This window comes from Oryx dammah, unplaced genomic scaffold (assembly GCF_014754425.2).
Source record: "Oryx dammah isolate SB20612 unplaced genomic scaffold, SCBI_Odam_1.1 HiC_scaffold_24, whole genome shotgun sequence".
In the NCBI taxonomy this organism is placed as follows: domain Eukaryota; kingdom Metazoa; phylum Chordata; class Mammalia; order Artiodactyla; family Bovidae; genus Oryx; species Oryx dammah.
The window spans coordinates 68,633,049-68,652,919 of NW_024070208.1; the positions used below are offsets into that span (position 1 = coordinate 68,633,049).

General features: G+C 41.8%; 1 protein-coding gene across 1 annotated transcript in view; it reads left to right on the forward strand.

The window, feature by feature from the left end:
• Positions 1-17,770, forward strand: part of GPC6 (glypican 6) — a 1,226,374-nt gene extending 1,208,604 nt beyond the window's left edge. Inside the window, exons 8-9 of the mRNA XM_040267334.1 lie at positions 6,933-7,108; positions 13,346-17,770. Of these exons, the coding sequence (XP_040123268.1) occupies positions 6,933-7,108; positions 13,346-13,548 (379 nt within the window). The 3' untranslated portion in view covers positions 13,549-17,770. The remainder of the gene's footprint in view (positions 1-6,932; positions 7,109-13,345) is intronic.
• Positions 17,771-19,871: the final 2,101 nt, after the last annotated feature.

The window sequence follows — 19,871 nt, forward strand, 5'->3', positions numbered from 1 at the left end:
ATATACATATACATATACATATACATATACATATACATATACATATATATATAGTAGCTAAGTTAGTTGCCCACAATCACACTGCTGGATTCCAGAGAGATCTCAGGTGTCCTGGGTCAGCCTCTGTGCCTTTGACCATGTCTCAGTGTCCCATCTCTTTGTAGTACCTAAGGGCACAGACAACTCCAGCTCAAAAGTCTTCAAGAATTTATAAGTCCACTTAAAACCTAAAGTCACAGTATGTTTTGAATAATACCACTTTGCAGCAGCCCAGAAAAATGGAGAAAGGAAAAATAGAAAAGTTCTCAAGAACTTTAGAAAAATGGTACTTAAAAGTTAGACTTTTTAAGACTGTGGTAAAACATACATAACATGGATTTTAACATTTCTGCCATTTTTCAAGTGTCCAGTTCAGGGGCATTAAGTACATTCGCAGGATTGTGCACCCATCACTGCCATCCAACCACAAAAATCTTCACCTTCCTTAGCTAAAGCTCCACACTCATCAACAATAATTCCCCACACCTCCCTTCCCCGCCCCCAGTCCCAGCCACCACCGTTCTACTTTATGTCTGCAAATTTGACTATTCCAGGTACCTTACATAAGTGAAATTATACATTTGTCCCTCTGTGATCAGCTTATTTCACTTAGCATGGTGTCTTTAAGATTCATGCATGTTGGCACGTTGTTGTTTTTGTTATTGTTCAGTTGCTCAGTCGTGTCCGACTTTTTGTGATGCCATGGGCTGCAGTACGTCAGGCTTCCTGTCCTTCACCATCTCCCAGAGCTTGCTCAAACTCATGTCCATTGAGCCGGTGATGCCATCCAACCATCTTATCCTTCCCCTGTTGGCATGTTAACATGTGTCAGAATTTTTTTTTTCTTTCTGGCTGTGCCATGTGGTTTGCCAAACTTACCAGATCTTAGTTCCTGACCAGGGATTGAACCTGAGTCCTCGGCATTGAAAGCATGGAGTCCTAACCACTGGACCACCAGGGAATTCCCATTCTTCTTTGTAAGGCTGAATTATTTTATGTACAGACCACTTTTTGCTTATGCATTCATCTGTCACTGGGCACCTGGTTCGCTTCCACTTCTGGCTGTTGTAGATAATGCTGCTGTCAACAGAGAAATATCTATTTGAGTCCTTGCTTGCAATTTTTTTGGATATATACCCAGAAGTGGAATTGCTGGATCAGATGGTAGCTCTATTTTTACTGTTTTGAAGAGCTGCCATCCTGTTTTCCATAGTGCTGCGGCATTTTACGTTCCCTCTAGCTTGAGCAGGAGTTGATATTTCTCCATGCTCCATCCATCCCGAGCCCACTGACAGCAGCGTCCTGGGTCAAGCATGCCTGCTGTGCTGGCTGAGTCACTCATCACACAAGCTCCGCAGTGATATCCTCCACCAGAACCCCTTCTGGGAAGGCTTCTCATCATATTCTCACCTGGCAGAGGGGCTGGGAAGCCCTGTGTGGCCTTCTTTATAAGGGCTCTAGTCCCAATCACGAGCGCAGAGCCTTCTTGATCAAATGCCTCTCCATCTAATCCTATCACTTTGGGCATCAGGTTTTCAACACGTAGATCTGGGGAGAATGCAAGCTAGTAGATCATAGCAGATGAGAAGATATGTAATTCTGCCAAACTGCCAATGATTTAGCCCCTACATGTGGTCTTACAAAATAGAGGGTAACAAAATGAGGAAGCTTTGCTTGACTCTTCCCAGATGCCACTTACTTTCCACACCACAGCACAAGGTAGTAGCAAATAGTGACACCCCTCCAGTTGGTCATTTCTGGGCTTTCCCTGCCCCAGTTAAATGTGGAGCCAGCCTCAGAACCTGGGCTCTCTGTAGCAACATTCTCCTCCCTTCCCATGACTCCCAGAACCATGATGGTACAAAAATGCCCTCACATCAAAGAGCTGGTGCAAGATCTAATAAAGGGAAGAATATTATGGGCTCAAAGGTGCATCCATTCTTCAGGATAGCTTCCCCAGTGGCTCAGACGGTCAAGAATCCGCTTGCGACACAGGAGACCTGGGTTCAATCCCTGGGTTGGGAAGATCTCCTGGAGAAGGGCACGGCAACCCACTCCAAAATTCTTGCCTAGAGAACCCCCATGGACTGCAGCCTGTCAGGCTCCTCTGTCCATGGGGTCACAGAGTCAGACTTGACTGATCGACTAAGCACAGCACACAGCACAAACAGATCAAACAAGAGAGGCAACAAATAGATGAGCTGGCACTGAACTGGGCTTCCAGGGATCCCCCAGGCTGCACTCTGGACATCCACAAATATGGCCTCAGGATGTGCCCCTGGGGTGACAAAACAGCCATTTTCTTTTCCAACTGTGTTTTTCAGTGTAAGTTTCCATATAGTCTCTAAAGTTCCCCTTTGAACACACTGAAAGGAAGAAAAGTTCTTAAGGACATAGGCTCATTGTTACTTGTTTTTATTGTAAGTGGCTGAGCATCGGCAGACACAGTTAGAGGCTGGGTTTCTTTGGCAGTCTTTTATTGTTCCTGTGTGCTCAAACTCCCAAGGGTAGCATTCCATGTAAGCTATCGCAGTCGGCTTCTGATAAATGAGTCTCAGCTAGCTGGGCCATGCACACAGCAGCTGAAAGAAAGAAAGCCCTCCTCTGACTCAGCACAGGTACAGCCATAGGGATCACTGTTCAGAATGTTATGGGACAACACCAGAGCCCATGAGCACCTTTCAGCCCCTCTGCTTCTGTGCCAGCAGAGGCTGGCCGACCCTTGGGTTGTATATTTTGATGGGCTTTGGGCTTCCCTGGTGGCTCAGAGGTTAAAGCGTCTGCCTGCAATGCAGGAGATCTGGGTTCGATCCCTGGGTCAGGAAGATCCCCTGGAGAAGGAAATGGCAACCCACTCCAGTATTCTTGCCTGGAGAATCCCATGGACGGAGGGGCCTGGTGGGCTACAGTCCACGGGGTCGCAAAGAGTCGGACACGACTGAGCGACTTCACTTTAGTGATTAGGTAGAACTCACCAAACCTGGCACATATAATTGAATGTCAGTAATAGTCAATCAATGTCATATTTCAGAATGTATATCAGGAAAACAATCTCAGAATCTAACAAAGTTTTATTGGTATACCAGATATATGAAAAGGCAGCACAGAAGTTACACTTTACTATAAAAATAAAGAAATATAGCCCCCTGACTCTTTTTCATTTCAATTAGGACATTTTTTTAAGGCAGTAAATACAGTGAAGTTTTATGGAACAGAATTTGAAGTGCACTCTGTGTGTTTTATTTTTCATTATGCAATGAACATCATGAATGTTCATGATCATGTCGGTTGTTCAAGATATGGATAAAGACATGGAGCTTATTCAGAGACCTCGGATGTAAAATGGGGCTTCCCTGGTGGCTCAGATGGTAAAAAATCTGCCTGCAAGGCAGGAGACCCAGGTTCAGTCCCTGGGTGGGGATGGGTAAACCAGTTCGTGCACAAATACATCATGCATAAGATTTCATTGCCTGAAAAATGGCTTAAATATAAAAGTTTCTTTGTGTGTTTTTATTTCTTTTGGAGGCTGATGGACAGAGCCTTTGGTTTTGGAAACTTGCAAAATAACCTGCAGGAAGGGGAAGAATTTTAAGCACAAGTATATTGTATGAGTATATGTACATAGGAAAGACAAAATAGAGGAAGGGCAATTTTTTTATTTTTATATATTTATTTTAACTAGAGGATAATTAATTTACAATACTGGGATGGTAATTCCCATACAAACAACATGAATCAGCATTAGGAATACATATGTCCCCTCCCTCAAGAACCTCCCTCCCACCTCTTTCCCCATCCCACTAATCTAGGTTGCCGCAGAGCTCTGACTTTGGGCTCCCTGCATCATACATCAGACTCCCTCTGGCTATTCATTTACATATGGTAGTGGGCTTCCCTTGTGGCTCACTTGTTAAATAATCCACCTACAATGCAGGAGACCTGGGTTCAATCCCTGGGTTGGGAAGATCCCCTGAGGAAGGGAAAGGCTACCCACTCCAGTATTCTGGCCTGGAGAATTCCATGGACAGTCCATGGGGACACGACTGAGCGATTTTCGCTTTCAATGTATATGTTTCGATACTACTCTCTCATATCATCCCACCTTCTCTGAGGAAGGGAAGTTTTTTTCAGCTTTCAAGCCACATCAGGAGAGGCGGTTGAAGAATGCTAATGATAGCAACTAGGTAGGGCTGCCACCAGTCCATCAGATGCCTGGGCTGGATGTCCTGGCACCCCCGCCCTCCTTGAGATCTGCTCTTCATCCTTCCAACCTTGGTCTGTGTCCTAAAGAAGAACATTACATACCACATCAGCAGGATAGCCCTTCCTTCTGGCTTCCAGTTGGGTTCAGCCAATGGGAGGCAGCAGCCAGAGGTCAGAAGGAGGGACTGGAGAGGTCAGGATATCATTCCCTCTGCTCCCTCTTTGAGAGACCTTGCTTTGGCAGCGGCAGCATCTTCCGGCCACATTCCGTGGCTTCAGAGCTGGTGCATTCTGGTAACAGCTCCATCCCTTCTGGCCGTTCTGCTGTTGCCAGCCCCAGGGTTCTTCATCACACTGGCTTCCTTCAACCCTGTTCACACCTCTGTAAACTGTCTCTTCTTTAACTCTCTTTATTGCTCCTTTGAGTGTGCCATCTGTTTCTTGCCAGGACCCAGACAAATATAGTGCTTTTGTAGGAATTAGGGGAAAAAAGCACCCAGATGGGTATGCAAGGGTTCATTACACTATTGTCTTTACTTTGGTGTATAGTGTAATTTTCTAAACTAAAAAGATTCCCACAGAAGAAAAGGAAAGGAAAGAAAAAGGCATGGTGAATGGTGCCCTGCAGGTGCATTTGGGCTGGCCTTCAGCCCCATCTCCCTCTCTTAGCAGATGACTTGGTGCAATGCCCAAAATACCCTGCCAAACTTGGAAGCCCTGGGAAAGAATGGCGTGCATGCTAAGTCACTAAGTCGTGTCCAACTTTATGGGACCCAGTGGACTGTAGCCCTCCAGGCTCCTCCAGCCATGAGATTTTCCAGACAAGAGTCCTGGTGCAGGTTGCCATTTCTTCCTCCAGGGGATCTTCCCCACCCAAGGATCAAACCCGAATCTCCTGCATTGGCAGGCAGATTCTTTACCACTGTGCCACCTGGGAAACAGGAAAGAATGGGCAGGTCCCTAAAAGCTGGAAAACATCTTAAAGAGAAAATGAGGATTGACCTGGGTCTTTAAAGATATTTGGAACTTAAATGGAAAAGTACATTGCCAGCAAAGATAAGATGAACCCCTGGGGAAGATTGCATAAGGCAAGGAGTGTCCCTTGAAAGGAGAATTGAAACCTGAGAAAGTAGAGAGGAGGTAGAAATGGGCTTGGAGTGCTGAGCCATAAAGTGTGAATTGGAGTTTGTGATCAAACAGGCAATATGATGCAGTGTTTGGACACATGGGCTCTGAAGTTAGATCCATTAGCTCGGTGACTGCACAGTAACTAAGCCTCCATTTTCTATTACACAAAATGGGGATAAAATAGTACCTACCTCCTAGATCTGCTGGGAAACTGAATTTTTGTCATGCAGGTAAAGTGCTTAACACAATGACTGGCATTTAGTAAGCACCCCATGGAGATTAGCGACAGAAGCGTGACATGATAGAAGCAGTATTTTGTGAAGGTTAGCCAGACAGGTCATTTAGGATGCGCTAGGATGGAAAGACGGAGAAGGCGATGGCACCCCACTCCAGTACTCTTGCCTGGCAAATCCCATGGACAGAGGAGCCTTGTGGGCTACAGTCCATGGGGTCATGAAGAGTCAGACACGACTGAGCGACTTCACTTTCACTTTTCACTTTCATGCATTGGAGAAGGAAATGGCAACCCACTCCAGTGTTCTTGCCTGGAGAATCCCAGGGACGGGGGAGCCTGGTGGGCTGCCGTCTATGGGGTCGCACAGAGTCGGACACGACTGAAGCGACGTAGCAGCAGCAGCAGCAGCAGCAGGATGGAAAGACAGGGCTAAGGGGAGGCAAGGAATTCTGAAGCTGCTGTAGCCCTCTGCACTCCAACTCAGGACACAGGAAACAGGAAAGAAGTATGTGTGAGAACCTTGAGACGAGGAGAGGGGCGGAAAGCAGACGGGTCGCAAGAGTAAGGAGTCTGGCGCTGCGAGCACTTTGCTAAGGTCTTCAGTCTCTGCTGGTATAAATGCACGTGGGCAGCTTAAGCAGTTGACATTGGAAGGACCGACAATTTGACACAAGCACAAGTTTTAAAAAATGGTGATATAAATTTGACATTAGATTTTACTCTTCTACTCAGTGACGAGTTAGACCCAAGATTCTAGTACAAACTAAAAATCCTAATGGACACTTAAAATATTCCAGTGATCAGTGGTTGCTCCTCCAACTTTCCAAAGATGGTTTTTTGTATCCAGAAGTTTGTTCTGATTAAAACCTGGGATCAGACCTCCTCAACTGAGGAAGAGCACCCTCGTACAAGGGAACCCTCTAAGGTCACGTATAATTTACAAGTTCAGGTCCTACTAGCAAAATTCACAGGATCACTAAGTGAGCTGTTAAGTCCTTGACTTAACCATCTTAACGTTTGGGATGGAGGGAGACAGAGTAATTAATTTTAAGGAATAGTTTCTGGAAGTCCTCAGGGGAGCATTTATTTGTAGGCAAGCCTACATGAGAATTCAGTGCCATTTAGAGACAACTCTGAGGCCATTTTAGCCACATCTCTCTCTCTGTGAAAACGTATGCCTTGTTTTCACTGCTTGGTGTTTTTTTCCAGGAAACCAAGGCCAGGTTTTGCCGATGTTCAGGTTCACAGTTAGAAAGAGAGTGACAGAATCTGGTTTCAAGGTCGCTCCTGCCTCACCCCAACTGGTCTCTCTCTCTGTGCCCTGCAGGTACCTGCCTGAGATCATGAATGACGGGCTGACCAACCAGATCAACAACCCAGAGGTGGACGTGGACATCACGCGGCCCGACACGTTCATCAGGCAACAGATCATGGCTCTCCGCGTGATGACCAACAAACTGAAGAACGCATACAATGGCAATGACGTCAACTTCCAGGACACAAGTAAGATAGCCTTTATCAGCACCCTCCGGAGTGAAAACCGTTATAGAAGATCATTCTGTAATTTGTTTTTTTAAAGAAAGAATTTTTTTTTTTAATTTTTGTTTTGTATTGGAGACTTGTCATTTAGAGAGCTTCCCTGATTGCTCAGCAGTAAAAAGAGTCTGCCTGCCAATGTAGGAGATGCAAGATACTCGGGTTCGATCCCTGGGTCAGGAAGATTCCCCCGGAGGAGGAAATGGTAACCCACTCCAGTATTCTTGCCTGGGAAACCCCATGGACAGAGGAGCCCGGTGGGCTACAGTCCATGGGGTTGCAAAGAGTCAGACACAATTTAGCGACTCAACACCAACAGAGATGTTTAACAATGTTGTTTTGGTTTCAGGTGTACAGCAAAGTGATTCAGCTATACATATACATATGTCTATTCTTTTGCAAAATCTTTTCCCATTTAGGTTATCACAGAATATTGAGCATCATTCCCTGTGCTATGCAGTTGGTCCTTGCTGGTTATTCATTTTCGATATAGCAGTGTGTACCTAGTGATCCCAAACTCCAAAACAATCCTTCCCTCACTTTCCTCCTGGTAACCATAAGTTCGTTCTCTGAGTCTGTAAGCCTGTCTCTGTTTTATGAATAAGTTTATCATAATTTTTACCTTGGCTCTTTTGTGTCATTCTTACCCCATCTGCAAAGTTCTTTATAGTCCTTTGGGCAGAGAGCCCTGATCTTTCTTTAGGATATGACTAAAATCATAGCTGCTCTTAAGGAGTAGTTGCAGTGGCTGACATTCAACTGTACCAAGACTAAAGTTCAGTTTCATCTGCCAGTTAATCCACTAACTGCAAGACAGCAAAGTAATGTTTTCCCTCCCCCCTTCCCCATCAGCGTTTATGTCTCTGCCTCAAACTTCCATCCTTCCTCCCAACCACCAAGAGAAGAATGTCCTCACGATCACTCAAGATCACTTCAGGGGAGCATACCTGAGTTAGGATTGTTGGGAGGTCCATTTGAGGCCATGTGTAAAGGAGCTAAGACGAATATCTCATGTGCCATGAAGTCAGTTGCATTGTTCTCTCTCTAATTGTGCACATACATGACCCACTGACTTTTGTATCTGAAATCTTGAGTGAAATACTAAAATGCTGATGTAATATTACACATGACTATTTTATTAAAAATTCAGTTCAGTTCAGTCGCTCAGTCGTGTCCGACTCTTTGCAACCCCATGAACCGCAGCACACCAGGCCTCCCTGTCCATCACCAACTCCCAGAGTTCACTCAGATTCACGTCCATCGAGTCCGTGATGCCATCCAGCCATCTCATCCTCTGTCATCCCCTTCTCCTCCTGCCCCCAATCCCTCCCAGCATCAGAGTCTTTTCCAATGAGTCAACTCTTCGCATGAGATGGCCAAAGTACTGGAGTTTCAGCTTTAGCATCATTCCTTCCAAAGAAACCCCAGGGCTGATCTCCTTCCGAATGGACTGGTTGGATCTCCTTGCAGTCTAAGGGACTCTCAAGAGTCTTCTCCAACACCACAGTTCAAAAGCATCAATTCTTCGGCGCTCAGCCTTCTTCACAGTCCAACTCTCACATCCATACGTGACTACTGGAAAAACCATAGCCTTGACTAGACGGACCTGAGTCAGCAAAGTAATGTCTCTGCTTTTGAATATGCTATTAAAGATTACAAAGTACCAAAAGTGATTTTGAAAGACTATTAAGTGCACGTTGAATGAAAGTAACCATATTTGGGTTTTGTCTAAGTGGTTTCTAGATGTGTAACTATAAAAGCAAGAGGTTATTTTTGTTTGTTTGTTTGTTTTCTGTTTTGTTGGCTTTTTAAAATATATATTCTTATAGAGAGAGTTCTTGGGAGAAGATTCCTTGAACATAAGATGTGGAGTTGCCAGTGATTCTATAATTTGGTCACTGAAGCAAAAGATGATGCTATGCGCTTGAATTAATGAGATAGAAAGAAACAAGTTACAGATGGGAGACAAGAAGTCATCTGAGTCTTAACCATCATTCTACTGAGTTTTCCCCTGCAGAAAATTTTTAGAGCTTAATTCCACTTAAAATAACTCAAAAATTAACTTTCTAAGTGCAGGATCATTGCCAACCTGATAAATTTGCTCTAAACTTTCTCAATCCTCCCAGTATTTCTCTGCCTCTTTGCTAAATGTCTCCTTCCCTCTTCAGAAGAAAAAATTACACTAGGTTTCAGCCTTTGCTGCTTCTCCCCTGCTCATTTCTTAGCTTCACTCTCAATTTATCTTTTCTATCTTCTCTGCCTAATAAAGCACTTTGTCATCAGAGAATGACTATTGGATTAAATAATTCAAGATACATAAGAATTAGTTGATGTTGGCCTTGGTTCTCTCTCCTCTCTGACCTGAAGACGTTGTATACATATCAATCGGCAAAACTTAAGATACGTCCTGGAGAAGACATCCTGCTCCATTTCCCCCAAAAAGAAAATAAAAATCAGCAACACTCAGTATCACTTTGCTGTAACCTCAGCACCAAACTTGACCTCCTATTTTAGGGTGAAAGTGTTAGTCATTCAGTCATGCCTGACTCTTTTTGACCCCATGGACTATCACCCACCAGGCTCCTCTGTCCATGGGATTTCCCAGGCAAGAATACTGGAATAGATTGCCATTTCCTTCTCCAGGGAATCTTCCTGACCCAGGGATCGAAGCCAGGTCTCCTGCAGGCAAATTCTTTACCATCGGAGCCACCAGGGAAGCTTATTTTAGGATAGTGTCTGTCTTATAAACCACTATCACATCTTATAGTCATCATCACCATTATTGCTTCTGACATTTCTAAAACTCGCCCCTTAGATACCTGCATGTGTGATTCCTTTTCAGAAAGAGATGGAGCCATTATTTTTCTCAGCTAAAATTCCCCATCATTATTTGCTTACCACATTTTTAATATTCTAAATCACCTCAATAATATCTGTAAAGGTTATGTAACTTCTTGTTCATAATACCAATGTTTAAAACAATTAATTCCCTTAGCAACTGTGATATCTCTGAATTTAATTAATGGGCATTTTCCCCTTTGTGAAAGCCACTAAAGATAAATTAGAGAAAATGTTAAGAACCTGGTATAGTATATTCAAGTGCTCTTATGTGGTATTTTAGATGTCTCATTAAGAAAACAAAAATTACACTGGGACGTCCCTGGCGATTCAGTGGTTAAGACATCGAACTTCTACTATAGGGGATATGGTTCAATTCCTGGTCCGGGAACTAAGATTCTGCATGTCATGTGATATAGCCGAAAACAGTTGAAAAAAATTTTAATAAATAAATAAAGTTGTGCTGAGTTGAGCCTTGCTTAGTGGGGAGGTATTGGAAGAGTCCTGACATCACCTTGGCTTTTCTTAAGTACCACTGGCCAGCAGCTAAGATGGCACTAGTCTTTTTGGAGCAGCTCAATATATAATCACCATTTCAGACCAGCAGGGAGACATTTAGGGCTATTGAATGGACTCCATGGAGTACCTGGGGGAAATAGTAAATGTCATTTCTGTGTGTACCATTACTACGTTTCCTAAGCCCTCCCAGGAACATTATCTCACTTATAACACTTATCTCACCCTATAACAATTCTATGAAGTAGATAGGACTATTCTCATTTTTACAGGTGAACAAGCAGGGCCTAGCAAGGCTAACTGACTTAAATAAAAGACAGCAGGTTAAAATCTAAGTCGTCTTTGCTGGAGGAATAATATATTTCCTATCAAGCATCATTGTACACATTGGGTTTGGCACTCTCACATTTTATCAGGGAGTCTTCACCATCCTCAACAAGGTAAATGTTATTGTCAGTAGGTACTGAGTTGAGGAAACAAAGAAGTTGAAAAAAGTGTCCAAGGCATATATAATTATTCAGGAAGTAATTATTATTGTGCACCTACTGTATGCCAGGGATCATTAAAGCCAATGCAGATACAGAAATGAACAGTATATACAAAGTGTCTGCCCTTCCTCAACAAGTGTACATTCTCAGGGAGGGAACAAGAAAGCAAACAGTTAAATAATAGAGTTGCAAATGGAGATAAGTACTTTCACATAGCTAGTAATGGATGCTCAGTTGGTAAAAGAATCTTCATGTCAATGCTGGAGACCCAGGTTCAATCCCTAGGTCTGGCAAGACTCCCTGGAGAAGGAAATGGCAACCCACTCCAGTATTCTTGCCTGGGAAATCCCATGGACAGATGAGCCCGATGGGCTAAGTCCATATGGTCGCAAAAAGTCAGACACAACTTAGCAACTAAACCACTGCAACCAGTAATGAATAGATGGAGACTTACCTGAGACCCACGTCTGAGATACAGGGTTTAAGAATCATGAACCAAGTGGTCAGAAGTGGGAATACAGCAGTCCCAGAGGGCATTTTGGGCAGGCAGGGAAGATGCCAGGCTGAGAAAGCATACTAGGTGGACACCTGGGCATTGGTTTGAAGCAGAGAATGGCAAAATTTTCTGTAAATAGCCACATATTAAATATGTTCAGCTTGGAGGGCCATACATGAATGCAGAGTTAAACAATCCATAAGTGAGTAGCCATGGCTGTGTTCCAACATAACTTTACATACGGACACTAAGGTTTAGATTTCAGATATACACTATTTACATATCGCAGAATATTATTCCTCATTTGTGTTTTTTCAAACACGTGAATATATAAAAACAATTCTTGGGATTATACAAAGTCATTCTTGGGTGCATACGTGCTAAATCTTTTCAGTCATGTCCAACTCTTTGTAAACCTATGGACTGTAACATGCCAGGCTCCACTGTCCATGAGATTCTCCAGCCAAGAATACTAGAGAGGGTTGTCAAGCTGTCCTCCAAGGGATCTTCCCAATCCAGGGATCAAAACTTTATTTCCTGCGTCTCCTGCATCGGCAGGCGGATTCATTACCACTTGTGCCACTTGGAAAGCCCAGGCTTGAGAGCTATACAAAAACAAGTAGCAGGCCTCCAGGCCATGGTTTGTCAACCAACTGTCAAGTCAGAATCCATCCTTGCACTTAGGAGAACAGCAGTGGGAAAAGTGCCAAAAATGGTCATAAGCAGCTGTGCCTTCCACAATTACATGCTGCCATTCTGATTTCTTACTTCCATTTTTGGTTTTCCTCTTCAATGGTTTCCTTTAAAATATTGTTTCAAAATCCTTTCTAAAAGCATGATATCTCCTGAGAACAACGGCTCTGAGTTTTGAGAATGAGCAAAGAATGAAAGTTGTTAAAGTAATTGAAATATTGGCCAGAATATGAAATTCATTTCAGATTCCAACATGGTGGGTATGGCCTCTCACTGGATCTAGGGTTCCCATGTTTTTTTAGTTGGGTAACTTCGGATATCTTTTCAAACAAGTGGACTCTTTACATCAGGTGGCCAAAGGATTGAAGCTTCAGCATTAGTCCTTCCAATGAATATTCAGGGTTCATTTCCTTTAGGATGGACTGATTTGATCTACTGTCCAAGGGACTCTCAAGAGTCTTCTCCAGCACCACAGTTCGAGAGCATCAGTTCTTTGTTGCTCAACCTTGTCCAGCTCTCACATCCATACATGACTACTGGAAAACCCATACCTTTGACTATAAAATGGACTTTTGTCAGCATAGTGATGTCTCTGCTTTTTATTTAGATAAAGTCCACCTACCCATCACAAACCTGTCCATTAAAGAAAAACACCAATAGAGTATATTAACGCATATGTATGGAATTTAGAAAGATGGTAACGATGACCCTATATGCGAGACAGCAAAAGAGACACAGATGTAAAGAACAGACTTTTGGACTCTGTGGGAGAAGGCAAGGGTGGGATGATTTGAGAGAATAGCACTGAAACATGTATATTACCATATGTGAAATAGATCTTCAGTCCAGGTTCCATGCATGAGAAAGGGCACTCAGGGCTGGTGCACTGGGATGATGCTGAGGGATGGGATGGGGAGGGAGGTGGGAGAGGGGTTCAGGATGGGGAACACATGTTCACCCATGGCTGATTCATGTCAATGTATGGGAAAAACCACTACAATCTTGTGAAGTAATTAGCCTCCAATTAAAATAAATATATAAATTTAAAAATAAATAAATAAAATAAACCTAGTGGGGTGGGATGAGGAGGTCTTCTACCAACATGCCCAAATTCTTTTGCGTCCCACTCTTTGCTGGCCTGGCGCTAATTCTTTTTCCATCTGTCCATGCCAGGCGACGAATCCAGCGGCTCGGGGAGTGGCAGTGGGTGCATGGATGACGTGTGTCCTACAGAGTTTGAGTTTGTCACCACAGAGGCCCCCGCGGTGGATCCCGACCGGAGAGGAGTAGACTCTTCTGCCGCCCAGCCGGGTCCCTCCCTGCTCTCAGGATCTCTCGTCTGCGTCACCCTGGCACTGCAGAGACTGTGCAGATAATCCTGGGTTTTCAGTCAGATGAAACTGCATTTTAGCTATTGGAATGGCCAACTCACTTCTTTTCTTACACCCTTGGACAGTGGACCATGCCACAAAAACTTACCGGTTTCCAAGAAGAGGGCAGTACTGTACTCTGCCTCCCTTTTTGTTTTCCCAAAGAGTACCGGGCGCCAGACTGGACTGCTTCCTCTTTCCTTCAGCTATCTGTGGGGACCTTGTTTATTCTAGAGAATTCTTACTCAAATCTTTCGTACCAGGAGATTTTCTTACCTTCATTTGCTTTTATGCTGCAGAAGTAAAGGAATCTCACGTTGTGAGTTTTTTTTTTTTTCCCATTAAAAGAAAATAGGAAGAAAAGATAATTTTCCTTGCAAAATCAGGCCAAACCCCAAGACAACTGCAATTGGAACAAAGAAGCAAACAAGAGAGAAAAATAAAAGAGCTTTAATGCCGTAAGTTTGGCATTGCCAGCCAGCTCCCAGTGTAAGCTTTTCAGTAACAAATCAGGGTTACAAAATGCTTATGGGGAGAAAGTTTGACATTTTTTTAATGTAGCGAAAAAACACTGTTGTCTTGGAGGTCTTGCACGCTAAACACAAAATGCCCCAGCTGATTTGGAGGTACTGAGGGTAAATTTAGAATTCCATCTTTTACTATAAGAGCAAAATTTGCTACAGCTCAGCATCTCTCTCTTACCTTGCCCGATTTCAACTTCAGTAATAGCATCATTTTTCTTAATTCTTTTAATTATACACTTTATAATACAGTGTCTGTCCACTGTATCCAATTGGCACAGACGTTTTGCTTCATTTTCAGTTACTAGTGGACACCTGCATGAACTCATCCCCCTCAAGGGTCTGAAATGAAAACAATCATCAACAATACAATCACTTTGCTTTAGCCACAGGCTTGACATGAATCAAATGTTTCTGCCCTGTGCTCATACCCTCCCCAAAGAAGAGTTCTTTTAATGAACCGCTGAACAATTCGATGCATAAGTGAGTTTTGATTTTTAACTGTTTACTTTGTGTCAATTGGTTTCTGCATCACAAGGGCATTCTCTTACAAAATAACTCACAACAACAAAAAACGTCAAGACAAAAAAGATATATATATAGTATTGACATGGAGATTTCTTTCACTTTTTTAGTCTTAGTATGATCATCTATTTTTATATCTATATATATATAAATCACAGATTTTAACTTCTTAATTCCAAGCTCAGGGTTGACACACCTTTGTAACGAAAATGTTTTGTCAACCAGCTCTTCTTGTTTTGTGCTGCTCAGAGAAGGGATTCCTCAATTATCTGTGAGCACCAAGAATCAAGAAAGAGAACTTTTTACGTATCTAACTGTCCATTTATTAAAAGTTTGCCAGGGCACACCTTTCTCACATGAGTGTGCTTTGCCCTGGGTGCTCCACACTGTACCTAACTCATGGGCAGAGCCATGGGTGTGCAGAACTGTACCGGTCATGGAAACTGTATGTGCAAGGAATGTATTATTCATGCAAAACCATTGCTTTCAGGACAACGCCTTCAGCCTAGGATTCCTGCTTGGCACTTGGAGAGATGTCCTAATTTAACAGGCTGATTTATAGCCTAACTCTTCCACCAGGTGTGCCAAAGTCAGGCATGATGCTCCCCTTGACAGAGAGAAGCAAAATAAACCAAACTGGGGCTTTATGAATACAGTTGGCTATCCATGTCTTTTATTTTTTTGATTTCTATGATGCTTCTGGGGTTGGGAAAGTAATGTTTCAAGACACCATAGTATGCCAGTCACATGTTAACTAACCCATTGGCAGTCACGACACATAAGTGATATTTTTTATCTCCATACTCATCAAAATTATAATTAGTTATTGATTTAGTCATCACACTTAAGTAGAACACATGCAGCACAATAGTATTAAGTATATTTGAGCACTTTTGCAAAACGGAAAGTATTTAGAAGCATCTCTTGCTATTGTATGCCTAACAAAATATGGAACGTAGGATTCTGAGAGACTTTGTGGCATCTTTTCGTTTAAATCTTTAAGAAATTGACACTTAATCTAATTTGGCATTCCATACTTCTAGAAAACCATTCATTTCACCGTCAAACTTCAGCTTCCTAGCACCAATTACACATAAAGCATCTCTATGAAGGACCAATCAATTATGTTGCTCATTGCACTGTATGTTCAGAAATCAGTATTGTCTTTCTCCAGTAATTAAGGTGCAATACAAATTAAATCAATCTTGATTTTCCAGAATATTTGAGTCATCACTTGTTTTCATAGCTTTAAGCTCCAAGTCTTTCCTTTTGAAAAAATATTTCTGCACTGCTTTCTGTGAAATAGGTCAGAATGCCTTGTTTTCCCTGTGCTTTCACCCCCCAGAGGGTTTTGTGCATGTATGTGAATACACCTTATATTAATGAATGTGAACCCATGTTCTATACACACTAAACACACCAATAATATATAAATGCCTGCTTCATTTGTTTCCACACCTTTGTTATCAATATTATTCATATTGGTGAGCTATAGTGAACTATATGAGCCAGGCAGAAAGCTGACATCACTATCAGTTAATGATGCCACAGTAATCGTCACCCACATGGATGTGGTCAAAATATTATTCAAATTGTACTTCCCGCTTTTTATCATCATCCCACCCCATCATATGATTTTTTAGACTAATTTGACATGAGAATTTTTTTGTACCCTAAGGGAATTAGTTTAATCTAGTTAACCCATTTCAGTAAGTATTTTGGAATTTCCCCTCCCTGCACCACCAAATTAATTTCTCTCATTTTAGCATAGTGATAGGGGATGCGATGATACTCCATTGTTTTTCCTGACCTGCCCTCATTTGCTTTGAAGTCCCCTAAATTCTGTAATCACATCATAACCTCTGTTATGAGTAGAGAGGAACAGACTCACTGAAATCGGACGCTAGAAACAGTTGGGTGATGCTCATAACTGCAAACACTTAGCTTATTGAAGTGCCTCTATTTACATGTTCCTTAGTTATAATATGTATTTTTCTAACCGAAATACACGTCTGTAATTGGTGTATATTATACTTTGTATATGTTATAACAAAAGCTAAACAGAGGCTAAAGTCTTAAGCAGAGAAGAATGGATTGCAAATTCATGAGTTCGAGCTCCACTTATGGTTCTGTATTAAAGGACAGACACAATGACCTTCTCTCATTTGAATGAAGGTCAAGTCAAGACTTTGATTAGAGCCATCATAGCGCTAGCAATCTGACTCCCTTACAGTGTCTTAACCAGATCAATATCTTGTATTACTTGCTTTAATTGTAAGGGATAGAAAATACTACTTTGCCTACACTGAAAAACATGATTATTCATTGACAAGCAGTAGTCATTGTAAAAGTAGCATTCTGTAAATCAAACACTCTGAAAATATTATGGGACGCAGAAACCTAATATTTAATTTATATTCCCTGCTGCAGACATTAGCCTACTTTAATTCCTTAGCCATTACATACATGTTTTGGCTACACACTGAACACCAACTAAAGTCCTCAAGGAGGAATAAAACCTTAGCAGATTCCTGAGTTGTGATTCTTTTATTACTTCTCTTTGCAAGGCTAATTATCAGATGGTTGGATGAATGGCGGAAGGGTTAGCAAATGCACGTTTTGACTTATCCAAAACTTACAGAAATTCAAACTCATTTATTTACAGTCACTAACAAATCTGACTTCTAACTTTAGAAAAAGGAGGGGAGGAGAGGGGGAGTTTAGCTTTGCTAACAGAAGAGTAAAGGAGACCATAACTTATCAATTTGCAGTGTGTTCCTCCTTGGTGGAGACATTAGCCAATGTTTGGTTTTAGGCCAAGTTCTACAAAGACAGTATTGATTTGTATGCATCTTGGAGCCTTGCTATAACACAGTTTGCTACAGCACGGGACTCAGCCTAGCATGGGGCCATCTGAACCTCAGTGAAGGTTGCATAGGTACTGAAATCTTTGACATTGCCTTGTAATGAGGTACTTCAACGAAAAGACAACTCAAGTTGGCGTAGTAGTGAGGTCTCTGTGTGCATATGCATAACATATATGCAGGACAAATGTGTGCACCAATCAAACCTAAAATTTTATGTGACTGTCAAATGAATATGATTTGGGTTAAGATTTTTCATTTCTGATTTGGATAGAAAATTGCTATTAATCTTGTATTAAAATAGTTTTTAAAAATCTACCAGTGCCCTTTCTGCATTTTCTTAATTATTTTCATAGTCTAAATTTCAGAACTCTTGAATTATTTTGTTTGAGAACTTTTGAGAAGCTGCAATACTTTAAAAAAAAGAAAAAGAACCATAGGTTAAATCAGCACCACCCACTGAAGTACACTTGGCATTTGAAATTAAGGACTTTTCAAACTTTCGAATATTTAGAGCTTTCCAAATGTATATCTTGAGCTTGAGCAAGCTCTGGGAGTTGGTGAAGGACAGGGAAGACTGGCATGCTCCAGTCCCTGGGGTCGCAAAGAGCTGGACACAACTGAGCAACTGAACTGAACTGAACTGATTGAAGATACTATACTTCTCTTCTTTTGTGTTGGTTTCTTCTCTAAAATAAAATTTAGTAGCTTGAGAATTGATGTCAGTACTTTATAAATAATGTTAGAAAATAAGATGTAAGAGAACTAACACTTTTCCAGATTTAGCAAATTGCCTTGCTTTTTTATTTCTGGAAGCTCCCATGCTCCCAGGGATGCTAAATACTGTATAACATGCTAAAGATTCATTTAGCAGGCTTTTATTAAACTCTTACTTGACACTACACCTGGTCTAGGTGCCAGTCACTGGTTATCAAAACCGTCATCTGGGAAGTATTCATTCTTTACTATGCTGCTGCTAACTCGCTTCAGTCGTGTCTGACTCTGTGCAACTCCAGAGATGGCAGCCCACCAGGCTCCCCCGTCCCTAGGATTCTCCAAGCAAGAACACTGGAGTGGGTTGCCATTTCCTTCTCCAATGCATGAAAGTGAAAAGTGAAAGTGAAGTCGCTCAGTTGTGTCTGACTCCTAGCGACCCCATGGACCGCAGTCTACCAGGCTCCTCCATCCATGGGATTTTCCAGGCAAGAGTACTGGAGTGGGGTGCCATTGCCTTCTCCAATTCTTTACTATAGTTACTCATAATTATTAAAAATACATCACTGATTTTTAAAATGTTCTTTTAAATAAAGAAATCTATATAAATAAAGTTATCACAAATATAACACTGTAAGCAACATTATAGTTTTAAACATTACAATTTAGCTCACATTATTACTATGTTGACTTCTATTAAGGAAAGTGATTCCTATAAAACAGTTAACTTTAGGATGGTGGTAATGTTTAGTCACCAAGTCCTATTTGACTCTTTTGTGACCCCATGGACTGTAGGCTCCCAGGCTCCTCTGTCCATGGCATTTCCCGGGCAAGAATACTGGAGTGGATTGCCACTTCCTTCTCCAGGGGATCTTCCTGACCCAGGAATTGAACCAGAGTCTCCTGCATTGGCAGGCAGGGTTCTTTAAGATTGAACCACCTGGTAAGCCCCTAACTTCAGGATAATTCCATCTAAAAACCAGAATATAACAAATTCTATTTGGAAATAAACTGAAACCAATTTCACGGAAAGGAAAAAAGCTTTCAAAGAGTTTTGAAAAAAATAATAAAACCACAGCCAGGTTTATCAACAATATTTATTTTAATTTGCTCTTTGGATAAAGGGACTAGGATATAGTCAGAATATACACACAAATATGAAAGAAGACATTGATTTTTCAATACTAACTTGTGAAATAGCTAGAAAGATATAGCCATAATTCTCTATGTTCAAACAGACATTCCCAATTCATTTAGTACAGATACATCTCCATTCCACAGACACATTTATTTGCAGATATAAACAGGTGCCAAGTGTATTTTGTCAGCTCACGGAGGACACAGCAAAGCTAGGAGGAACTAGACACCTGCTTTTGTAGTTTGCACACCTTGAAATAGCAGAGTAAGTAAATGAAAATTTTACCCAGCAAGTGTTCAAGTTTGGAGAGAAACAGAAAGGAGACAAATAAATTGGATTTGAGGCGACTGGAAGAGTATTTACCTCGAATAAAGCCATCTGCTCTTCAATAGGAACTGTCTGTGGAGTTTTAAAATAAAAGAAAAAAAAATTTGACTTAGGTAACAATAGTCATCTATTCTTCCAAAAAAGAATGTGAAAAACACTAAGTGACATGCCAGATACAGTTCTGGGTACCAGAGCAAGATGCCGGAAAGGACTGAGACAGAGGGCTTCCCTGGTGGACCA